Source organism: Ceratotherium simum, chromosome 1, assembly GCF_057802395.1.
Source record: "Ceratotherium simum simum isolate JZ-2026a chromosome 1, ASM5780239v1, whole genome shotgun sequence".
NCBI classification, from domain to species: Eukaryota; Metazoa; Chordata; class Mammalia; order Perissodactyla; family Rhinocerotidae; genus Ceratotherium; species Ceratotherium simum.
Window position 1 is genome coordinate 86,252,821 of NC_141900.1, and position 19,644 is coordinate 86,272,464.

At 35.5% G+C, this 19,644-nt stretch overlaps 1 protein-coding gene across 4 annotated transcripts in view; it reads left to right on the top strand.

Annotated features, from left to right (window-relative positions):
- The window catches only part of KLHDC10 (kelch domain containing 10), a 57,236-nt gene that overhangs the window by 18,922 nt on the left and 18,670 nt on the right, over positions 1 to 19,644 (top strand). Inside the window, exons 1-2 of one of the 4 annotated variants that reach the window (XM_087430663.1) lie at positions 7,255 to 7,348; positions 9,021 to 9,107. The exons of 2 other annotated variants lie outside the window; for them this stretch is intronic. In XM_087430663.1, the coding sequence (XP_087286789.1) occupies positions 7,270 to 7,348; positions 9,021 to 9,107 (166 nt within the window). In that variant the 5' untranslated portion in view covers positions 7,255 to 7,269. Of the gene's footprint in view, positions 1 to 7,254; positions 7,349 to 9,020; positions 9,108 to 19,644 lie in introns of those variants that run through there. One more of the 4 variants, XM_004418688.3, reaches the window with a different exon arrangement.

The window sequence follows — 19,644 nt, forward strand, 5'->3', positions numbered from 1 at the left end:
TTATTCCGTTAGTTACAATGATTTACTATGATTTTTATAGCAATATGGTGGTATAATAGGGCATAAAACCAAAATCTTGAGAAAGGAGAGCAAGTGGGGGGGGGTATTGGGAGAGTGTACCTCAACCAGAGGTATGAGAATCACTGCCTTAGTATTCATTCATTCATTCATTTACTAACTATTTATCAAGTGCCTCTATTAGGCACACTTTTTCAGGTGTCGAATTGTGACAAAGAACATTATTGTGGAGTGGTTAAGAGTGATTTGGATCCAGACCACATGGGTTTGAATCCCAGATTTTTCATTTGCTTAGCTAAGTGAGCTTGGGCAAATTACTTAATCTCACTGTGTCTTAGTTTCCTCGTCTATAAATTGGAAATCATAATAGCATCTATCTCATAGAGTTGTGGTGAGGATTAAATGAGTTCTTGGAACAGTGTTGATATTAAAGTGCAGTTGTTTTCATACACGCACATGCACAAACATATATATATATAATGCTATGACTAATTAAACCATAACACAGTCCATTGCACTGTAATTCATATTTTAGTTTCTATTAATTTATATACCACTTTGTTTCAAAAAGGATTTGAGACAGAACTGAAGCTTTCTAAGGAATACTCTATACCCAAGCAGCGCAACAGAACTAAAATATGGGTTCAGATCTTCTTGTTTTGAAAGGCAAAAGACAGAATTTAAAAATGAGTATATATAAGTGCTAGGAATAGAGTAGATACTCAATAAATGTTATTTTTCCTGTGTTTAAAAGAAAACCATTTACTTAGCAAGTGGGTCACTGCTGGCCCAAAGTGTGCCATTGTGCAAATTTTTAAAAAATGCCTCTTTCCGGTAGACGTAGTCCTATAGGTGCATTGAGGAGTAGAGTGCAGGCTGGATTTTAGCCTCTACCTAGCCACTTGGCCTGGAGCTCTTATGCAGTAAGCAGTCTGCACAACTGTATTGATTCAGAATCAACGCAGTGATTCTGAATACAGTATTAATTTGCTTCTCTTTTGAAGTTCTTTATAGATACTGCGTTGTATAAAGCAGTAGGCCAATACCACATGGCTTAGCCACCTAAATCAGAATTTTTATATCGTGTTCTCTATCAATAGTTCTCATTATTAAAATATTTATAATTGTTTCACATATATCACTTTGAAGATTTTATTTATTTTATTTTTTCCCCCCAAAGCCCCAGTGGATAGTTGTGTGTCATAGCTGCACATCCTTCCAGTTGCTGCATGTGGGACTCGGCCTCAGGATGAACGGAGAAGTGGTGCCTCGATGCGCACCCGGGATCCGAACCCGGGCCGCCAGCATAGCAGCGAGCGCACTTAACCACCAAGCCACAGGGCCGGCCTGTCACATATATCACTTTGAACGTAATCTGCCCCATGTCAGTATAATCAGTTTTTTCTGCATTTTGGTTTTTATCTATTTAATTTTTCATACTTTTTATTTTGAGGTATTGTAGATTCACATGCAATTGTAAGAAATAGTACAGAGAGATCTATATACTCTTCATCCATTTTCTCCGAGTGACAACATCTTATTACTGTTATACAATAATACAACCAGGAAATTGACGTTGATACCATCCACTGACCTTCCTCAGATTTCATTAGTTTTACATACCCTCATTTGTATGTGTGTGTGTGTGTGTGTGTTTATATTTAATTCTATGCAATTTTATTACATGTGTAGATTTGTGTGACCACCTAGTCAAGATACAGAACAGATCTATCACAAAGCTTCCTCATGTTACCCTTTTTTAGCCACAGCCACTTCCCCTGGCAACCTCCTGGCAACCACTAATCTGTTCTCCATCTCTATAATTTTGCCATTTCAAGAATGTTATGTAAATTGAATAATACAGTATGTAACCTTTTGACAATGGCTTTTTTTATTCAGCATAATTCCCTTGAGAGCCATAAGTTGTTGCACATGTCAGTAGTTCATTGATACTGTGTAGTATGCCATGGTATGGATGTACCACAGTTTGTTTAACCATTCATTTGTTGGAAGGTTGTTTCCAGGTTTTGGCTATTATGAATGAAGCTCCTATGAACATTTGTGTACAGGTTTTTATGTGAGCATAAGTTTCTTTTTTTCCCAGTTGGCTTGCTGTTGAATTTTGTCAAATGCTTTTTCTGCATTTATTGAGATGATCATATGGTTTTTCTCCTTATTCTGTTATGTGGTGAATTATACTGATTTTTGAATGTTAAATCAGCCTTACATTCTTGGAATGAATTTCAATTGGTCATGATGTATTATCCTTTTTATATAACTTTGATTTGATTTGGTAATATTTTGTTTAGAATTTTTGTGCCTATATTTATAAGGGAAATTGACCTATAATTATTTTTAATGTCTTTATCAGATTTTGATATAGAGTTCTATTAGTCTCATAAATGAGTTTCTCTATTCCCTGAAAGCGTTTGTGTAGAATAGGTATTATATCTGCCGTAAATGTTTGGAGTGAAGCCATCAAATATTCTTAAATTTTTTATGCAGTACTTAAATTTATATTTTCCATCGATATCTATATTAATCACTTTCTATGTCTTTCTTCTGAATAAGACAGAGACTTTGCCATTCATCACCTTTCCCTTCTCCCAACTCCTCTTCTTACCCTCACAGTTATTCCTGTTGATATCATCTGAAATTGTAGTTTTGAATGTTGTAAGCTTTTGTGTGTTTTTTTTTCTAATTAGCACTTTTTTAAACTTAAAGGCTTTATTGATTTCTCTGCTTACTCTTTTCTTGTACCTTGTTTTTTATTCTCTGGTTAATTTTTTTCTATTCCACATATATGTCTTTGAGTAATTCTTTCACCAGAAGTCTGAGGTAAGCAAAATTTTTGTGTCCTTGTACATTCAAAAATGTTTTAATTTCACTCTCACATTTCAGTGAGAGTTTGACTAGATATAGAGTTCTAGGTTTAAAAGTATATCCAGTTGTCTCAGCACCATCTGTTGAAAAGACTATTCTTTCCCCATTGAGTAGTCTTGTCACCCTTGTCAAAAGTTAACCATAGATATTTGGGTTTACTTGTGGACTCTCAGTTCTATTCCATTGTCCATCCTTTTGCCACTACTACACTGTTTTGAACACTGTATTTTTGTAGTATGTTTTGAAATCAGAAAATGTGAGTCTTCCAATTTAGTTCTTTCTCAAGGTGGTTTTGGTTTTCTGGGTTCCTTGCATTTCCATATGAAGTTTAGGATTAGCTTGTCCATTTCTGCAAAAAAAGGCAGTTGGAATTTTGATAGAGATTTCTCAGTTCTCTTTTATATCCTAACTTTTTAAAATGCTTTCCACTTCTTTTTCCTTCTGTATTGTGTTCTGGTGAGCTTCTTGGCTCTATCTTTCAGATTACTAATTTAATTTGCTCTTTAACTGTATTTTTTCAGTTCTTAATTAGGTTTTTTAGTTCAGTGATCAAAATTTAATTTCTAAGAGTTCCAATTGATTTCTTTTTTTTTAAATATATTACTCTCTTGCATATCTCTGCAGATATTAATTGTACTTAATCTAAGGTCCTATTCTATTTAGTTTGGTAACTCTTTCTTTGGGTGTAAGTTCTTCTGTTTGTCACACCAATGCCTCTTTTTCATGTTTGAATCTTGGTTTTGCGCTCTTTCATCTTTATTTGAGAGTCCTTGTTAGCCTTCCTGTGAGTGTAACATCTGTTTGTTGCAGCGGGTCTCCACTGATTGTGGGTAGAGATGGAATGTACAATGAGATGTAGTGTACCAATTGCCAGTCTTCTTTAGTGTGTCCCCTCTTCTGCCTGGGGGTTAATATCCACCCAGGGCTCTCTTGTCTCAGATCCCAAGTGTGTTTTTTGTGTGTGTGTGAGGAAGATCAGCCTTGAGCTAACATCCATGCTAATCCTCCTCTTTTTGCTGAGGAAGACCGGCTCTGAGCTAACATCTGTTGCCAATCCTCCTCCTTTTTTTTTTCCCCAAAGCCCCAGTAGATAGTTGTATGTCATAGGTGCACATCTTTCTAGTTGCTGTACGTGGGATGCAGCCTCAGCATGGCTGGAGAAGTGGTACGTCGGTGCGTGCCCGGGATCCGAACCCCGGGCCACCAGTAGCTGAGCGCGCGCACTTAACCACTAAGCCACGGGGCTGGCCTACAGATCCCAAGTGTTTAAACTCATTGTTCCTACCTTGGGAGTGACACCTTTTTTGTTTGATGCCAGTGCTCCCATCTGGGAGCAACTACCTCTATTCTATAATGGTTGATCCAGAGAGGAAAATAGGTGGGAAAGGTTGACCTGCTTTATAGCTTCTGGGCTACCCGGTAGCCAGTCATGTTGCAAATTCTGTAAATTGTTTCAGTTCTACTTGCTATCTTTCACCTCTGGGCTTAGTTTACTCTGAGGGCTGCTCCAAGCACTTGCAATAGCCCTCTACTCTGGGCCTATAGGACTGTGATTTCCTTTTTTTTTTTTTTTGTGGGGAAGATCAGCCCTGAGCTAACATCTATGCCAATCCTCCTCTTTTTGGCTGAGGAAGACCGGCCCTGGGCTAACATCTGTGCCCATCTTCCTCCACTTTATATGGGACGCCGCCACAACACGGCCTGACATGCAGTGCATCGGTGTGCACCCGGGATCTGAACCTGGGCCGCCAGCAGCAGAGCGCGTGCACTTAACCGCTACGCCACGGGGCCAGCCCCTGATTTCCTTTTTAAGCTGATTCTGTCAGCTCTTCATCTTTCAGTGATTCCTCATAGTTTTAGTCCACTAAGGACATTTCTTGCTTTCTTTTGATTATGGATTTTTTAAAAAATGGCTTTTGTGTTATTTGTGGGGCTTGGGGGGAAGGGGAGCTTGCTTGTAGTGTGCTCAGTTCGTCATCTCAATTCAGTCAATGGCTATGTCATATTTGTAGTGAAATAAATTTAATAAAAAGGAGAAAAATTTAAAAAGCTAGAAAAAAAATGATGAAATGGTTGAAGAAATTGTTTTTTGTTTTTGTTTTTTTTTCTTTTTCTTTTTTTTCCCCCAAAGCCCCAGTAGATAGTTGTATGTCATAGCTGCACATCCTTCTAGTTGCTGTATGTGGGACGTGGCCTCAGCATGGCCGGAGAAGCGGTGCGTCGGTGCGCGCCCGGGATCCGAACCGGGCCGCTAGCAGTGGAGCGCGCGCACTTAACCGCCAAGCCACGGGGCTGGCCCTTTGTTTTTGTTTTGAAGAGTAGAAGCAATCACGTGAAGATTGGCAGTTCAAATATATAAAAATTAAGCTTCAATGAACAAAATTTCAGGCCAGGAATATATTTACATGAAATTGGAAAGACATGTATTTGCTATGTTGCTGGTTTCTCTTTTTTTCTGCTCTTTGGGTAAAGAAAGAAAACATGGGTTCTGAAGTCAGTGACCACCTTGTGTGAATAACCTCTGTAGAGTCAACATTCGCCTATGCCAATGACACACTTATATTGGCTGCTGAGACATAAACAGGCCAAAGATGTTTGACAGGGCTCTGAGAAAACGTCAAAAAGGATTTTTGATTACAACTTTGGTTCAGTAATTTTCAATGTTATTCCCTCAGTGTTATTCTAAATTTGTTTTATATTTTTCCATTATAAAATAATATATGTCATAGAATTTTTGGATAAAATAAAAAGGGTAATAACCCTGAACCCCAGTCATAACCACTGTTAACACTTTGGTATGTTTCTTTACGGTATTTTTTAATCATATCTTTAAAAAAAATTAAAGTAATATGGTATTCTTTTTCTTCCAGTCCAAAAGTAATGTGTATTCAATGAGAAAGCTTGGAAAGTAAAGACCAGCACTAAGGAGAAAAAAACAAAAATCACTCATAATAACCACCCAAAGATAACCATAATTCAAATTTGATGTATATCCTTACTGTATTTTTCATGAATATATACAAAACCTTTTCTTTATTAATGTGGTCTCATACTCTAGTACTATTTTGTACTTTGTATTTTTTATTTGCAATATACTGTGAATGTTTTCTCACGTTGGTAAATATTCTTGTACAGTCATGCACCGCATAATGACGTTTCGGTCAATGATAGACCACGTACGCCATGGTGGTCCCATAAAGATTAGTACCAAATAGCATAGGTGTGTAGTAGGCTATACCATCTAGTTTTCTGTAAGTACTATAGGGGAGGAAGAAATTTTTGTCTACCTTTCAAGGTTCTTCTGGCTGGTCTAAGAATTAAATTGACATGAGACAATGGGAGAAAAGTAAATGAAAGTTTAATAACATGTATATTTGGGAGAAACCCAGGAAAACTGAGTAACTCACCAAAATGGCTGAAGCGCTCACCTTAAATACCATCCTCAGCTAAAGACAAAAGAAGATGTTGGGGGTGGGGAGAGTCAGGGACTTCAAAGGGAAGGAAGGAAATTCACAGGTAGGTGAAACGGAGCAAATGTTTGGACAAGTGTTTGTTTGGCCACACAGAAACAGAAGAACTCAGAGGGGAGCCCAACAAACAGGCTTTTCTAGGTTCCTGCCTGTCAACCACCTAGTTCGTGTTATGCTAAGGTGATAGCTTGCTTCCTGAGGCACGTTTTTTTATCTGAATTCTTTTAGGCAGTTAAGGCGAGGGTAGCAAGAAAAACTTTGTCTTTTAAAAATAATCAGCGTAAAATAATCCTCGTGTTAAAGAGACACATTTTGGGGTGGCACATTTCATTCCCCTTCAGTACACTCTATGATGTTCGCATGATGACGAAATTGCCTAACAATGCATTTCTCAGAATGTATCCCTGTCGTTAAGCGACGCATGACTGTATATACTTTTTAGTAGTGCATAGAATGTGAATGTATTCAACGCATGACTGTATATACTTTTTAGTAGTGCGTAGAATGTGAATGTATTTAAGTATGTTTATTTAGCATACTTACTTAATCTCCCTATCATTGGACATTGAAAGTGTTTCTAATTTTTTACCGTTATAAATAATATCATAGTGAGGATCTTTGTCCATACATCTTGCCATGCATCTATGATTGTTTCTTTAGGAATAAATTCCTAGAAGTGGAATAGCTGGGTCAAAGGGTATGTACATTTTAATGCTTTTGATACATAAAAATGTCAAATGTTAAGCTAATCACTTGTTATATTCTGTCTTGTATTGCAATCTAATTGTTTATGTGTCTGTCTTGTCTCCCAAATTAGAATATAAGCTTCTTGAGGGCAAGGGAAGTTTCTTATACATCTTATGTATCCTTTGACAGTGTCATTTACAATGTTGGACTCATGAGTCATCAACAATATTGTATTGATTTAAAGCTGTGGTTCTCCAGACTTTTGGATGTCATAAACCTTAAATTTAAAAGTATGTATATTTGGGGGATACATATAGGCTTGCACATTTTCTATTTTTCCAAGAAAGAATATTAAAAAACAAAACCAACTACCATTTCCTATCACTTTCATCTCATAAAATAAAGAATACTTAATAACAAAAGGTTTCTAATCTCTGAAAAAAGGACAGGCCTTTAAATGGAACATCTTAGCTTTTTAAAAAAGTCATTGCTTTGTGCATATTTTGCTCATTTTGTGTTGGACTGGTGAATCTTCACCTTAGCCTAGCAGTGTTCTGTAGACTAATATTTGGAAACTACTGATTTAAAAGACTTAGAGGATTAAAAAGATAAACCTTTTTGCAAAATAATTTTTCCCCTTACCCACGAGTCTGTCTTCTTCACGATGTTAAGTACACGTGTGCAGGTAATGCCATTTCATTGTGTATCTCTATGTAAACAAACTAGATCTTGCTGATGAACATCTAAATATGTTTCCAATTGCCCAAACCAAAAACTATATGCTTTCTAAGGAATTTGAGACAGAGTAAGTGTGATGTAGTGGAAAAAAGGCAGGTTTTACGGTCAGATGGCCCAGGCTTGAATGCTGGCTCTGGCATTAAGTCACTTAATTTTCCTTTAGCTTCCTTACTTGTAAAATTAAGATGATAGTATTTTCCGCAAAGTGTTTTCCTAGCCCATGTAATAGCAATTACTTCACTGTAATGTAATTATTTGTTTAGACATCTGCCTTCCTCACAAGACCGTGAGCTCCTGAGGGTAGGAGTCATATCCTTCATTCGCTACCCCAGAGTCTAGCCTAGGGCTCACCGCATAGCAGGTGCTTAATGAAATGACTGTTGAATCCATATAGGATTGTTGTGAGGATCAGATGAGGTAATATGTGTGGAAGCTCTTTGTAAACTTTAAACTCTATACAAATGTTAATTGTTTTTATTGCCAATAAGAGCTGTCTTTGGAAACTATCAAAACTTTGGGAAGGGCCAAAATTATCCCATTTAACAGTTCTATAATGCTTTGCATTTTTCTTCTAAGAAAACAGGTTTTAATACGGGTTAATGTGGAGCTAATTTGCTTCCTGGGAAAGCAGATGAATTTCCTTTATTCCTACCCTGCAGTGGAGGTGCCAAGATATTAAATGTTTGTTTTATTTGGTTGCTACCATAAAACTTTAATTATAGCAAGGTCAGGTTACTTCATATTTAAAGAATGGTGCCCATTGCTTTATCCTCTTAACCATATAACTGATAAAAGAATACCAAACCTGGAAGAGAACAGGAGCCTACATTATGCCAAATTAATTTTAGTCCTTTTTTGACATTTGCTGACTTTTAAAAATCTCATAGTTTCTAATCTGTTTGTAAAACTCCTGGTGAATTTTTGCCACAAGATGGCATTGGTGATTACTGAATGCATGTTCCGTTGAACCAGAATTCCGGAAAATGGTGCACATAATTGTTTGTATTCTTTTGGGGACGAGTTGAAAACCTTCATCACTGCTTATATATTAATTTAATTTTGTTTTGACTTTCAAAACAGGGTTAAATGCTACTTTACATCACTTCTTTCTGTATTCAAGTATTGTTTTGTTTCCTGTTTTTCTGTCTTTATAACTACAGTAACTATGTATTATTTGCCATGTGTTGTATGTGTCTGACTTATTGCTGATAATTGTGGTAACAGGTAAGAAGAAAATACGATGGGACCCAGTTAGGAGGCGCTTCATTCAGTCCTGTCCCATCATAAGGATCCCTAACAGGTTTTTGAGAGGTGGGTGATAACTAGCAAGAGATCTGTGTTTCACATGGGTTAAAGGGAACTTGGAATGAATTTTCTAAACTCTGGTTTTTAAAAATTGTCTAAACAGCTAAAATTGGAGTAAGAAAAGTCTAGAACTTAATTTTTAAACCTGTGTTTCCTATTGACCACTATTGAAATTGTAATTATAAGTTTTAGGGAGTTAGAATCAGTTAATGTGAATTAGATGGTAGAAATAAATCATCTCACTGCTATCAGTATTATTCCACTGTAACCATATTAGAAAGAACTTTGAGTGAATAATTTATAAAGTATGAGTGTGGGAAAGAATTTTCTAAATATAATTTCAAGGAAGAAATAAAGATTAATTTATATGACTGTGTAAAATTAAAAACTTCTTATGTCAAAAACCATAAAAGATAAATTAGAAGGGGGAAATATTTATAACAAATGATTAATATCATGAATATATAAAGAGCTCTTATAAATCAATAGTTTAAAAGCAAATGCCCACTAGAAAAATAGGTAAAAGAACATGAATAATCGATTCATAAAAAAGAAAAATCAATAAATAGGAAGAAATATTTATTTTCAGTATTGTTATAAACATGATTAAATAAATAAGATGTTATTTTCATCTATTAGGTTGGCAAAGATTAAGAATACCTAGTGTTGGCAAGAGTATAGGAAAATGAAGCTCATATGTTGAAGGAAGTGTAAATTTAACACAGCCTTTCTGGATTCAGTTTGGCAATATGTATCAAAAGCCTTAAAAATGTTCACATCCTTTGACCTAGTAATTCTTACTTTTAGAAATATTGTATTCCTTCTATTTTTAATTTTTTCCACTGAAACATACTCTGACTGAAAAAAGAACATCTCAGAAGAGGGTTGAAAACTCTAGTTCACACTATTTTTCTAGATATAACAAATGGTCAGACAAGCATGCATAATGTTGTAATTTAGACTTATTAAATTATTTTTAAGTCAGTGTATTTAATTTTGACTGAAGAGATTATTAAAAAACAAAACAAAACAAAACTGGGAAAAAATCCTGCAGCTGCTATAGATGTTTCTATATTTAGTGCATAACCTGTTTTAGCAGCCAAGCTCCAGAGCATGAAAAGAATAAACTCTAACCTAAATGAGTCAAGATATATAGGGTGGGGTGCTACTGTTTAGCACAAATAATTTTATTGATACAAATTAAGAGGTAATTTTAGTACTATATGGCAGAAAAACCATTGTGCACACAGCCAAGCAGGCACATTTAATTCTATAACATTTTTTTCTTTTTTCTATTTATAAATTACAATGCTAATTTATTGATTTAGAATGAGAAAGCTAACTTGGGCCGACTAAATTTAAGTATAATTAAGAAATTGTTTAATTAGGATATAGAATTCAATATAATATCAATTTTGTACAAATATAAACATAAAAAAACAAAGGAAATAGTGAAATAACATTATATCTGGATGGTGGGATTTTATTTTCTTTTGTATATCCTGTTTTTTAATTTTTTAATCATGGAAAAAAGAGGTTAGCACAGGTAAGTTTCATACCTTTGGTTATTTTGTAAGCCCTAATTTGCCTCAATAGCTGAGGAATATGGTCTCTGAGTGCTGAGAAGAGTGAGGTGGGAGTAAACTCAGCATTAGCAATATCAAGACCACCAGTGACCGCCTCTAAATCAGTGGTCTTGTCTTAGTTCTCACCTTCTTTGACCTGTTTGTAGTGTTTGATGCTGTTGACCACCTGTACCTTCTTAAATTTTTCTCTTCTTTTGGGTTACTTTACTGTATAATCCTAGATGTTTTCTTCCTACCTCTTTGATTGTTCATTCTGTTTCCTTCACTAGCTTCTTTCTTACTACCCACTAAAGGTGGGTATTGCTCCAGTGTTCTGTCCTTCTCTCCATTTTCTCCTTTGGTTATCTCATCAGCTTTCACAGACTTAACTATCTTCGTTCATTCATTCATTCTTTCATTCTCTTAGTATTTCTTGATTGCCTCCTGTGTTAACAGCACTGTGCTAGCTCAGTGATCTAGATAATAGGGAATTAGTAAAGAGATAATTACAGAATAATTTGAGTGCAATTCTTTGTGATAAGTGTCCTGATGAGGTAGTATGGTGTTGGGAGCACACAGGAGAGGTACCTCACTCAGCTTGTGGGGAGGACGGAGAGAGAGGACTGGCCATCAGGATGGCTGAAAATTTTCAGAAGGGATGTGCTTAAAGGCTGAGTAGGTGTTAGCAGGAGAGGGTTGGAACATCTCAAACCATGGGGACCAAGCTACTTGAGTAAAGGCGGTTAGGCAAAATAGAGCATGGTCTTTCGAGAACTGTAGGAAGTTCAGCATAGTGGGAAAGAGTGTGGAGAGAAGAAGCTAGAGAGGACTAAGATCAAATGGGGCACCACCCAAGAGGAGTTTTCTGCATCAGTTTGTTTTTTTAACTAGTGAAGAGATTTAATTGAAAGACCAGTGATAAGGTTATTACAGTTATCAAGGTGAGAAATGATGGAGGCTGCAACTATGCTAGTTGTAGTAGGAATAGAGAGTAGGGAATAGATTTGAAATACAAGGAAGCGGAATTCGATGAGACTTGATGACTAATTGAAGAGGAGGAAGGAAAAGTCGAGAAAGCTTCCAGCTCTCTGTGTGGATCATTGTGCTCTTTACCCTTGTTATATAGGTGGATAGAGGGGGATATTTGAGAGAAAGGATGATAAATTCAGTTTAACCTCCCCAAACGAATAATAGTATATCCTTGAACACTCAGTCTAAGAGTTGTTCCAGGGAAATCTCCTTGGAAGGCCTGTTTCTTTGTTCTGATGGTACCCTCTGTATCATAGCACTTATCACACTGAGTTATAGTTGTTTGTTTACTTATCCATGTCTCCCATAGACTGTAAGCTCTGTAAGGGCAGGGACAGTAGGACAGTGCCTTTCATTGTCTTTGTCTCTAGTTTGTAGCACAATGCATGTAGTAGGTATATCATATGTATTTGAGTTGAATTGAATTATTAAAAAGGCCACTGTCAGGGAGTAGGATGGGACTAAAATTTTAGTACGTTCTCAACTTCTCTCTGGTGGTGGTGATAGTAAAGTAATGAGTTGCTGAGAACTTGAAAATGCTGTTGTGTAGTGTTTCCTTAGATTTTTTAAAAACTTATCTATACTTTTGAAATTGCCGCTTTCAAGCCTCTCGTTTTGGGAATCCTATACATTACGTCTGCTGATTCTGATTGAACACAGTTTCAGAGGGCTTATTTTCTATCACTAGATTCCTTCACTAGATCCTACATCTTTTCTAAAAGTATTTCTACCAATTAAAAGTGTAGTGTGAAAACAATACTGGTGTAATGAAAACAATGCGTTTCCATTACAAAATGATGGCCCAAACACACCCATTTACCTTCCCATACTTCTCAGATAGCATTGAAAAAGACAAAACAGACATAAGAAAAAGAACAAGTCATAACTGTATTGAAAAACAGAAAAGGGAGGCTTTGAAGCTAGATTACCTATGTCTGAATCCAGGCTCTGCCATTTACCAACTAACTTTGTGACTTTGAGCAAGTTCCTTATTCTTTTTTTGGCCTCAATTTCCTCATCTGTAAAATTAGGATGATGATACTAGTACCTACCTCCTAGGGTTATTGTTAGGATCAAGGGAGATAATATGTGCAAAGCACTTAGAGTTTTTACATTTAGCTAATGTTGAATTAATGTTAGCTGCTATCATTATTGTTCTACTACCAGAAAATCTGAGGAATTTCAGGATAATAGAAAGCAGTTGGAATGATATTGATTGAGAAACCAGAACAAAATAAAATACAACCCCAAATAGATGCTCCTGCTCTATGCTGCAAGTCAGAGAATTCTTAGAAGGGCCTCTTTCCTGAAACTCTCAGCCTAGAGTTAGCAAGTGTAGGAGGAGGGAGCAGGTTGGGGAAAGATGGAACATCAGGGCAAATAATTAAGGGACTGCCTCCAAAACAGTTATTTCCCTTACTCCTTCTCTCCCTCCCTTCATATACAGGGCTCTGGCAGTGGTATTAGTTCCCAGGATAAAGCTTTGAGAACAACTCTTCAAGCAAAGTAGGTGATTTGCTTTGGGGAGGGTTGAGCAGGCGATGCTATCATGTTCTGGGATTGGAGAGAGTGCGAGCACAAAGCAGAGGTTTAGGTAATGGACCTCCACAATAGATTGGGTGAGGAGGGTGGAATGGGGACAAGAAAAGAAAGGGAGCTCCATCAAGGACTGATGTACATTAAAGGACCATACTATCAAAATACAGACTTCGTTATTTGGCAATAGTAAGGCAAAACTGCTCTGCTTTTCTCCACTTCTAAAGGGAAACCTGTCTGTGGTGTACCACCTACCTGCAGAGACCACATTTGGAGGTTTGGAGACAGAGTAATACAACTGTTGAAGAAATCCATGTCTCTTACAATTACTAACCAATGTAGTCCTTCATTTATTAATATGAATAAACTCGAAGGCATATAACTAAGATGAACAAGTAAAGCAGTTGACCATGGTGGAAACAGATATTGAGGAAGCAGAATGGAACTTTAGGAAGTTCTGATCACAGGAGGTTTCCTCACAGTCAAGAGTGAATTGGATCCATAAATAAAAAACCAGCTGCCGTGGAGAAAAAGAAATGATTGAAGAATTAGTTCTATATTGAAGACTCGATTGCTGAAATAAAGATGCAGTTGGAGGGTTAAATAATATAGGCTTAAGACCAATTTTTATGAAAATGAAGTAGAGGAAATATACAGACAATAAAGCAAGACAACCAAAAGAGAAAATACATGAGGAAAATTCATACTTAGAGGATAGATCTAAGTGATCCCTTATCCATTTTATAGAGTTACAGAAGGAAAGATCAGACAGTGGAAGGGAGAAAATAAAAAAAGAATATTTCCCTATGCTGAAGGAAGACTTTGAGTTTTCAAGTATAAAGGGCCCACCAAGGAACAAGCAGCAACAGTGCAAAAACAAACAAAAAGCATCTTTCTATATATTACTGAACTACTTATGATTCCAGAGATAGAAAACAGGTCACATAGAAAGACTCAAGACTAAGAATCAGACTGGTGTTGTATTTCTTACCAGCAAATGGTTTGTTAGAAGATAAGTGCCTTCAGTGTTCAGAGGGAAAATTATCTTGAACACAGAACTGTACCTAACCTCACTAATGTTTAAGTGGGGGTCAAAATAAATAAGAACTCTGCAAGTTTATGACACTCACCCTTTTTGAGAAAATACTTTGAAGAGATACTCCCAATAAAATGAAAAACAAATCTAAAAAAGAGGAAGATTTGGATATAAGAAGCAGTAGTGTGCAGAGAAACCAGTAAAACTTAGAGTTGCATCTAAATAAAGGGACTGTGAAGCCCAATATAATTCTTAAGAAAAGATTTATAGAAATATAGAAGAATAATATAAATATATACATATGTGTGTGTATGTATGTGTATAACATTCTGTAACTAACATTTAAACAAATTGGGAGTAGGGAGAAGTAAAACTGTGCTAAAGATCATATAATATTTTGTTTTAGAATTTACAGGTGTAATATGTGCTTATTAAAATTCAGATAATATGGAAATATATAGGGTGAAAAGTGAAGGTCTTTAACTCAAGCATATATAACAAATTTGTACAAATCAGTAATAAAAAGACCCCTAACTCAGTAGAAGAATGTATTAAAGGCTTGAGCAAGCATTTCCCAAAAGGAAAAGTCCAGTTGGCCAATAAACATGAAAAGGTGCTCAACCTCACTAGTAATGAGAGAAATGCATATTAAAACCACAATAAGATAGGTCTACAAACCCACAGGAATTGCTAAATTAAAAATACTGACAATACCAAAACTAAGTATTTTGTAAACAGTTTGGCCTTATCTAGTAAAGGTAAAGATTTCCATACATTATTACTCAAATTCCATTTCTAGAGTTTTAGCCAACAAATATAGGCCCCCGTGTACCTGAAAACCTGTACAAAAATGTTTATAGGAACATTAAGAGCCACTAATTTGAAACAAACCGAATGTCTGTTCTCACAACATAGACTGGATATTCATACAAAGAAATACTATTTGGCAACAACGTGCATGAATCTCAGAAACATAACTGTGAATGAAAGAGCCCAGAAAGAATAAATACTATATCGTTCTATACAAATGTACTTCAAAACTAGGCCAAAATAAACAATATTGTTTAAGGATGCATACTTAGGTATAATAAAACTATTAAAAGAAAGCAAGTTTTATGATTGCCATAAAAATCAGGATATGGGTTTCCTCTAGAAGTGAAGGAGGTGTGATAGAGGAGGTTGTGATCAGAAGGGGCAGGTAAGGGGGCATCTGGGTGCTGGCAATATTCTGTTTTTTTTACTTGGATGATGATTACATGTTACCTTTTTGATAATTTGTTAAACTGTACATTTCTAGTTATGTATGTTCCTATACATGTGTGTTTATTTCACAATAAAAGAGGTTAAATTAAAAAAGCAAAGGTCTTGCTTCGCATCTTCACTCCTTACCTTATTCTTCTTTCCAGTGGTAACCGCTGTTAATAGCCAAGTTTCTTTCCAGACGTGGTTTATTCTTAATATTGTTAGAAAAATAATTTTTATGGATTTTAAAAAAATATTAGGGGTAATAGAATGTAAATCTTCCTAGGAAAAAAAGGAAAGAAAAAAAGAAAGCTTGATTATTTCAGTAAAATCAGAAAAGTAGAAAAACAAAACAATAAGAAAGAATGGTAAATAAAAAAATATATAAGATGGCAAGGTTAAATCTAAATAAAAAGAAATCAAGATCAAAATGAGTTTATCTTTGGAATGTATTTAGTGTACTGCTTTAACAGGTTAAAGGAAAAAGTGTGATTTTCCTGATATCAAAAAAAGCAATTTAATAAAATTTGATATTCAGTGTGTTCATTTTGTTAAAATGCATAAAGCTGTACTCTTATGCCCTTTTCTGGTATGTTATATTTCAATAAAAATTTTATTTTAAAAAACCGTACCCATTCTTGGTAAGGAAAAAAATTCATAGACATCCATGAATGAAAGAAAATTTATTTTATTGATAGATTATCTGCAAGAAACCAATATCAAATATCATATATAATGGTGAAACATTACCAGTATCCTCATTAAAGTGAAAAATAAGACAAAAATTCTCATTATCATCTCTATCAACCATGTTCTGGAGATTTCAGCCAATACGATAGAAGATGAAAAAAATAAAAGGTACATATATTGGAAAGAAAGAGCTGAAAGTTGTCATTAACAGATGATATGATTGTCTACTATAAAATTTAAGATAAGTAATGATAACTAATACTAGAGTTCAGAAAATTGGATAAAATTTAAACTTGCAAAGATAAATTACTTTTCTATAATAACAACAAGCAATTAGAAAATAAAACAAAAGATATCTATTAACAACTATATGGAAAATTATAAAGTACTTAGAAATAAAAAACTAGAAGAAAACAATGAAACCATAGTGATGAATACCAAAAAAGATGAGGAAAATGGCTAGAGGTTATGCTCCTTCATGGGTTATCCCAAATAAAATCCCCACGGACTTTTTTAAAATTTAATTTTTATTTTGACATAATTTCAGACTCAGAGAGAAGTTACAAGAATGGTAAAAAATTTTTCTGTGTACTTCACCCAGAGTCCGCAGTGTTAACATTTGATCACATTTGCTTTTTCCTGCTCCCTCTCTTCTCTCTTTCCTCACCTCTCCCCTTTCTTCCCTCTTTATACGTAATACATACATACATATGCATATACCTAGTGTTTTTCTGTTTGAACCATTTGAGAGTGAGCTGCAGACATGATACCCCTTTATCCCTAAATACTGTAGTGTCTTTTCCTGAAAAACAAAGATATTCTCTTATATAACTGCAGAACAAGTACCAAAATCGGAAATTAACACTATTAACACTATAAATAATGGATAAAATTAACACTAGTATCTAATTTACGGGCCTTATTTCAGATTTTGCCAATTATTTCAAGAATGTCTTTTATAGTAAAAGAAAATCCTGGATCGTGTGTTGTATTCAGTTCTCATGTATCTTTAGCATTGACGTTGATATTTTTGAACAGTACAGGCTAGTTATATTGTAGAATGTTCCTTCCTTACTTTGGGTTTATCTCCTGTTTTTTCATGATTACATTGAGCTTATGCATTTTTGGCAAGAATACCACTGAAGTAATATTGTGTTCATCTCGTTGCACAAGATGTTTTGTCCTATTACTGGTGATGTTAACTTTGATCACCTGGATAACATGGTGTCTGCCCAAGGGTCTTTTTATAGATTTTAACAAACTGATTCTAAAATTCATTGCAAGAGTAAATGGAGAAAAATAGCTAAGAGGTTTTTGAAAAGGAATAATGCAAAGGGAAATTTGTCCTACTAGATATTGATATTTACTTCAAAGCTATCGTAATTAAAACTGGTAATGGTATAGGAATCGATAAATAGACAGTGAAACTGCACAGAGCCCAGAAGCCCATGACGATATATAACTAGATAGAGTGTGACAGCTATCTCAAGTATGCTTTGCTCAGCACCTGAAACTAACTCCTGGTAGCACCAGAGTCTGTCAAAGCAAGTTGCTTTTATTGTTGCTATCTTAGACACTAAGATTATTTTGCCCTAAGAAGCCAAATCTTTACACTTGCATCTTGTTCAGGGTATGGAGTCTCTGCCGTAGGAGATGCTTACATAACCAAGAAGTAATATTGTGTGCTGATATGAATGGATTGCTTTTGCCTGAGCAGCTTGGACTCTGGGGATAGTAAAAATGTCTGCCTGCTGATCAGGAGCGAGAGCCAGCTGGCTCAGTCTTCCTTGGCTTTTCTGTTGAGGCTTCCAGGTGTACAACAGAAGACCTGTCTTCTCAGGTAGAGATGATAGTGGGCTTTATGTTTGGAAAGTGACCAGTTAAATTAAACTGAACTTATCCTTTAGTCTGTTTGATATTTATAACTAGTTAATACTTTTAGCAATAAAGGTTTTTATTTTTTTTTAAAATAACCTCACCACAAATGTTTGCTAGCACATCTTTAGGTGGCTACGTCTTGTAAGTAATAGACTTATTAAGCGATAAATGTTACCTGCTACTTTATTTGCAAGCTTTTGCTTTTAACGTTCTGTGATATTGCTTTATATTGATTGTGTGCATTCTTAAAGAGCAATAGATTTTGTGTCCAAGGTGATTAGACCTGGAGATTGAAATTTTCCTAATTCTCCTCTAGAACATGTCAATTTACTATATGATAAAGGTGACATTTCAATTCAGTGTAGAAAGGATGGCTTTCCATAAGTGGTTTGGGGACAATAGCCTATCCATTTGGGGGGGAAAATTAGAGCCCTGCGTCACACAGTACACAAAAATAAGTTTTGAACGTATTCAGGTTCTGAATATAAAAATAAAAACTATAAAATTACTAGAAATAAGAATATTTTTATAATTTTATAGGGATGCAGAGATAAATGAGATATAAAGCAAAGGAGCCTCTTTTTTTTTGCATAGGAGCCTTAAAATATTGAGAGATTCAATTACACAAAAACTTCCATATGTTAAAAGATATCATAAAATTAAAAAACAAGTAGCAAGCTGGAAGAAAGAAATATAATAAATAATTCCTACAAATCTGTGAGAAGGCAACCCAATAGATAGAGAAGTGGGCAAGGGGTATGATCAGGCAATTCCCCAAAGAAGAAATACAAATGAACCAATAAACATGTGAACTAGTAAAAATCAGGGAAATGCAGATTAACCGGACACCAATTTACACCCATCAGATTGCGCAAATGAAAAAGGTTGAAGAGGGCATGAAGAAATAGGCACTTCCGTGCCCCATTGCTGGGGATATAAATTGTTCCATTCTTTTTGGAGAGCAGTATGGCTCTATAACAATATTGCATCTATAACAATTTTAAGTGTATATTCCTTTGACCCAGGAATTCTGTTTCTAGAAATACTTAGACATTTGCATATGAATATATGTAAAGGAAGCTTTGTTAACAATATTATTTGTGATAGTGCAAACATTGGCAGCAAACTAATTGTCTGTCACCTTGTCTCAGACAGCTAGCTTCTTTCCTCCTTTGGGCTAGGAACTAAAGCCCATTTCCCTGGTGCCCATAAGCTCCTGCTTACGCCCTGGGGTAAAGATGGAGTATTTGCTCTTTACATGGTGAGCACATGGAAGAGAAGATGGCTCACATCACAGGTACACACCCCCTTAGCTGCCTGTTCCCTTCTGGATATTAAGAGTTCACCTCTGCACACGAGTTCAGTTTTCATTTTTGATTTCTACATTTTCTGATGGGAGTTCCTGAATCAGGTAACCTAATTTTATGGGTGATTTTATTAGTAGCAAGTAATTTTTAGGGAAGTGGGATTTGCATATGGAGAATTTAGGGGAAGATTCAGAGAACTATTTTAAGAATCTAAAACCCAGTTTCATTTTGGTCAAGGTTCATGAGCCTATGCTGTATCC